Below are 6,080 nucleotides of genomic sequence, written 5' to 3' on the forward strand. Positions count from 1 at the left end.
TAAGCACTTGCCTTGTGGCAAATTGACCTCAGCACTCACTCTCACAGAGGAAAAAGTGGGATGTGTCCAGCCAGAGACACCTCGCTCTCACCCTCTCACTGTCCACATGTCTGGTAACAACAAGCTCATTAAAAATAAGTGAAATCACTCTTCTCGTTTTAATCCCGTGTTGAAATCACTTAACTAGATAGCTAATCATAATCCTCATTTTCTTTAAAAAAGGAAAGAAAGTCCCATGCATGGCATTAAACAAGTGAAATTTTAAGAAGTTCTCTTTCTTGAAGTTGGTTGTTATCTTTGCTGATGCCCTAGTGCTTGCTGTTGTTGATGTTGAAATGACCTACTTAGCTACCTAATCATAATTAGGAATTGAATAAACACATCAACGGAGTTAATTAACGGTATGCTAAAAAACCGTTGATCTGCCTAATTGAATGGGAAAAACATGTCTCGACCATTGCAATAGCATCAACAAAAGGCATGTCAATACACTTGGGTGGGTATTGCATTCAGGGACAATGGGCGAAGAGAGCGACATACAGTTGATTTTGCTTGGTAACTATATTTGTTTCCCTTTTTTAGGACCCTGATAAGTGCACATGGCAACTTCGAACATTTTCGGTGGCAAGTTTTGTTACACGAGTATGGAAACTTTAGTTGACAAGCATGACAACTTTCGTGCTTCAGTTTATTTTTGACAGAAACTTATCATGTGTCACTGCAATTTGTCATCCTTGCGTGACTGCAATTTCGACCAAAAAAACGTCAGGGCCGGAGTGCCACGCACCTGAAGTGTGGCACTTATCATTTAGGTTTTTCTATTTTGTTATCCTTGTCGTTTTTATCCATGCAGAGAAACCTGTCTCAAGCTTTTAATTGTATAATTTAAATCCAGGATACGATAAATAATCAAATTTTGGACTAAGCACATGCCTGAATTGTGAAGTTAAAAATTGGCCTAATAGAATGGGGCAGCCTGTCACCATCATGCAGCAAACAAAAGCCATACTACTGATACACTTGGTCCATCCAACATGCATGCATGAACAAAAGAAAAACACACCGGTATGTATACAGTTTTTTCTTCTTATCTGTAGAAATTATTCGTTCATATATGTTTGTGTGTCCACTGTGCCATTCGAATGGTTGTAGCAAATCAATTGAATTGTCCATGTCATGGACCAGCTAGCTAGCATAGTATTGTTTTTGTGTGTGTAACTTTAGGTGTTGCGTCTCTTCTACATACATTGTTTTCCGTGTATTACCTTTCCCGTCAGTAACAATCATCCGTGGTTTTTCCTTTATTATCCTTGATGATATTATCCATGTGTATATATGTATATCCACTGTGTCCTTCGAAATGGTTACAGCAAATCAATTGAATTGTCATTCTCATGGACCACTAGCTACCATTTTGTTTGTTTGTGTGTGTGTAGCTTTAGGTGTTGCGTATCCTCTACACAACTGAGCATTTGCCTTGTGGCAAATTGACCTCAGCACTCACTCTCACAGAGGAAAAGTGTGAGGTGTCCAGCCAGAGACACGTCGCTCTCACGCTCTCACTGTCCGCCTGCCTGCCTGCCTGTTAACAGCAAGCTCATTAAAAACAAGTGAAATCACTCTTCTTCTCCTCCTCCTTGCTGTTAACCTTGTGTTGAAAACTTGAAATCACCTAACTAGGTAGCTAACCATAATCCTCATTTTCTCAAAAAGAATTAAAGAAAGCCCCATGCATGGAGTCAAACAAGTCGAATTTTAAGAAGTTTTCTTTCTTCAAGTTGTTGTTCTCTTTACCGATGCCCTAGTTGTTGCTGTTACTGATGTTGACATCACCTACTTAGCTACCTGATCATAATTAAGAATTAAACAACGACATCCATGGAGTTAATAGTATGCTAAAAAAACGTTGATCTGCCTAGCTGAATGAGAAAAATATGTCTCGATCATAGCATCAACAAAAGTCATGTGAAGACACTTGGGTGGATCATGCATTCAGGAACAAAAGGAGTAGAGCTTGCTTGATAAATTTTATTTTTGCCTTCTTATCATGGTCGATTTTATCGGTGCAGAGAAAGGCTAATTAAGCAAGGAGCCGCGGCAGGAAAGAAAGTGTTTCATAGATGAATTCAGGAGTGAGTATGGCTGAATTGTGTAAACCGTAGATTGGCCTAACTGAATGGGGGAACCTGTCTCCATCATGCGTAAAACAAAATCCATACTGCCATTTCGATGCACTTGGATATAATTAAGGAGCACAAACTGATATGCAGCTGATCTTGCTTGGTAACTCTTGCAAGTGTTCTTTTTCTTGTTATCCTCGACGATATATTCATCCATGCATATAATGTACTCCCTCCGTTTCTAAATATAAGTCTTTTTAGAGATTTCAATACGGAATATATACGGATGTGTATAGACATATTTTACAATGTAGATTCACTCATTTTGCTCCGCATATAGTCCGTGTTTGAGCCTCTACAAAGGCTTATATTGAGGAACGGAGGGAGTATATCCACTGTGTCCTTTGAGATGGTTGCAGCAAATTAGCGGAGTTGTCATGTCAATATGCCATGCCATGGACCAGCTAGCTAGCTAGCATATTGTTTTTGTGTGTGTGGCTTTAGGTGTTGCGTATCATCTACACACACATTTTCCTCTCCTCCTTTTCCTCCTTTCGCCCTCTTCCACTTGTTCTTGCTCGATGGAAAGCGATGTTTCAGGCACAGGCAGAAACACACGAGAGATCATCATCATCATCTTCATGTAGCTTCCTGAAGGTTAATCGCAATTACATCTCCCGCATTGGTTCCACTGGATTGTATTCTAGATTAAGGTACGATACGCTGGAATAGATAAGAAAAGTTCAGGACAAGTCGTTGTCAGTTAGGAGGAGCTAGCTGGTCACGCAATGAGCATTGCCAGTTGACCTCAGCACTCACTCTCATGGAGGACAGGACGAGAGTGAGAGGTGTCCAGCCAGAGAGACCTCACTCTCACACTCACTGTCCACCTGCCTGCCTGCCTGCCTGTCTGTTATCAACAAGCTCATTAAAAAAAAAAAAAAAATTGCGGTTGTTGTCCTCCTTGGTGTTGTTGTGGCGTTGAAATCACCTAGATATAGCTAGCTAATAATAATTGTTTGAACTCCCCATCCATGCAGTTAAACAAGTGAAATTTAAAGAAGTTCTTTTTTTGACGTTGTTCTCCTTCTCTTGTTGTTGTCGAAATCACCTACTTAAATACCTAATTATAAATGGTCAAAGAAAAATACACAAACCTTCCTGCCAAGTTAGGGTTTCTTTTTCACTTTCGTGACTCCGGCGGCTAGGGCACTCATTCCCTTCAGGCTTCGCCGGTGAGCCCATGGATCCACCTCCCCTCTGCCTGCCGCTCAGGCGGCCGTGGTGAGGGAGGGGGATCTCGGTGTCTCGACTTCGGCTAGTAGTTTAGGTTATGGTTTTTTTCTCTCGCATGAGGGGCGTTCAGGTAGATGGCGGTGGTTCATTTCGAGTTGGTCTTCCAGACTTTGATTCTCATCAAGTTTGTTCATCAGGATGGATTTGATGGAGCTCCGGTGTAGATTCATGATGTCTCCTTGGTGCGATGAGGTTAGGGTTTCTCATTGTTTGTGTGCGACGAATAGATATTTTAGATCTATTCAAGGGTTCAATGGCGATGATTCCAGCTCTAGTACGCCACATCTTAGGGGCACGTGCACAAACACTTTCCAACTGTCATCTACGAACTCAAACCGGCTTAGGTAGGGGAGCGTCAACAGCTGCGCATAGACGGCCACTTCGGTGGTGCTCGATTTAATTTTTATTATGTATATAGGATGCTTTGCCCTTTTCACGAACCTTTGTAAAAGATCTAGGTCCTTTTTTGCAAAAAGGACTACCTTATCATAAGATTTGAATAAAATATTTTCATGCATGGAGCTGTTGACAGTATATAATTATTTAGAAAAAAATTATTTTCTTTTCTGAAGCGCAAGTGCAAAAGGCGTGACTAGAAAATACAGGCGCAAAAGGTGTGACTAGAAAATGAGCGATGTGGTCGTAGGCGGTAGGGAAAGCGAGACGTCACCAACCGAGTGGGAATGGCGATGAAAGGGAGCCCTCACGCCTTTCCCTCCACAATCACACCATCCTCCTGCCCTGCTCCTGCTCTGCTCTGCTCCATTGCCTTGCTTTCTCTGCCTGCCTCGAGGAGCTAGCTAGAAAGCGAGAAAGAAACCCGCCGGCGCCGGAGAAGAGGAAGGGGAGGGAGAGGGAGGATGTCGGACTGGGGGTCGGTGGTGATCGCGGTGGTGCTGTTCGTGCTGCTGTCGCCGGGGCTGCTGCTGCAGCTGCCCGGGAAGCACCACTTCGTGGAGTTCGGCAACATGCACACCAGCGCCATGGCCATCCTCGTCCACGCCATCATCTACTTCGCCCTCATCGCGCTCTTCGTCATCATCATCGGCGTGCACATCACCACTGACTAGACACCGGCTGAGCTCCATCACCCCGGCCGGCCAGCTCCAATTAAGCTGCTCTTCCTTTTTCTTTTTTTCATCCATCTGACTCCCGCCTCTCTGTTTTGTTTTGTTCTGGTCTTGCTGCTTGCAAGTACTTGTAGTAGTGTATGTGATCATGTTCGTTTGTTGTCCTTGGTAATTAAACTCGCGCGTATGTAGCTGCCTTATTAATAAAGAGATGTGTACTTAATTTTCCATGGGAGTGGCACAAACAAGTTATTTAATCGTCTGAAGCTCTAGATTAACTGGTAGATGTGTATATATATAATAAGGTTCCCATTTTTCTTGCAAAGCAACTACCTTCTTTTCAGCTACTCCTACAACGCGCATGAAATTTCAACCACCCCTCCAGCATTCCCTTCTGATATCCACAGTATGGATTGATTACAATCAGTAGCTGCCCATGTGCATTCTTGGATTCATGACTCTAATGCAGCTACTAGTTGGATTTTAGCCAAGTAAATATGCAATACCCAATCAATTAAAACTACTCCCTGTAATGATCTAAAACAATCTTATATTTCTTTACAGAGAGAGTAGCTAGCTATGTATACTTTTCAGCACATATAATACATGCTTGATTAGTCGAACTGCCGACCTAGAAGCACGCGCACGCCCTATACACCCGAGACCAGAGGGAGTACGTGTACAACATTTTCAAACCGGCAGTAGAAAGCGTGATGAACCGTACATGCAGTGTACAAGCTTCGTCATAATAAAATTTTGAGCCGATAAAAGGTTAATTAGCTAAACTGATAACAAGATTCATTATGGCGACTTTTGTTAGTCCTGTGCATTCCAATCAAAGAGGAAGATGAGGAAAATCATCGTGCAGTCGTACTGCACTGTACTCTTGTGCTGTTGATGCCCGGGTCGGGTGGGCGGCTGGCCGGTGTGCACGTATGGCACGGCCAAGTCCCACACCAATCAATCGATCAGTCGTGATCAAGCTGACGGTGATCACTGCCGGTCCAACCACTACCATGGCAGCTACCGCCTTAACGTTGATGCTGCTAGAATATTGCCTAGCTACAAAAGCACCTCTTTAGTAGTATTATTATTTCTCTTTTTCTTTTTTTTTCTGGTGATTAAGGAGCTTTTATTAATTACACAGCTGAAATGTATTTATTTACAATCAAGCACATATGGACTCGATCGATTCAAAAGTTACTCCCTCTGTTCCAAAATAAATGCCGTGGTTTTAGTTCGTAGTTCTCAGCCGACTACTCGTACTCGTCATCCTCCGTTAGAAAAAAAACGGCTAGATCTCTCTCTCATTTTGTGCTTCGCTAATCTCAATGTCCGGGACCAAACCAACGGCCCTCTGTGGCGATGTGGCGGTGGTCGTCGTCGTCCGAGAAAGTAGTGGAACCATTTCAAATTTTCTTGTCTCAGTCGTGTTCCGACGCCCTCACGGCGTTATGCATGTTTTATTTTGCGAAATGTGCAAGCATTTTGAAGGGAGAAAATATATCAATTAAGCGAGAAATGAATAAAATAGATCAATTTGTAGTAGGTGCTACGCAAGCGTCACCTTCATGCATGTACACTTGAATCGACG

The 6,080-nt window shown here is 42.8% G+C and overlaps 1 protein-coding gene across 1 annotated transcript; it reads left to right on the forward strand.

Annotated features, from left to right (window-relative positions):
• Window positions 1-4,260: 4,260 nt before the first annotated feature.
• On the forward strand, window positions 4,261-4,714 carry LOC123062913 (uncharacterized; the record flags this gene model as incomplete). Its single annotated transcript, XM_044486637.1, is given in 1 exon segment — window positions 4,261-4,714. A coding segment is annotated over 1 exon segment (210 nt). The 3' UTR covers window positions 4,487-4,714.
• Window positions 4,715-6,080: the final 1,366 nt, after the last annotated feature.

Source organism: Triticum aestivum, chromosome 1A (assembly GCF_018294505.1).
Source record: "Triticum aestivum cultivar Chinese Spring chromosome 1A, IWGSC CS RefSeq v2.1, whole genome shotgun sequence".
NCBI classification, from domain to species: domain Eukaryota; kingdom Viridiplantae; phylum Streptophyta; class Magnoliopsida; order Poales; family Poaceae; genus Triticum; species Triticum aestivum.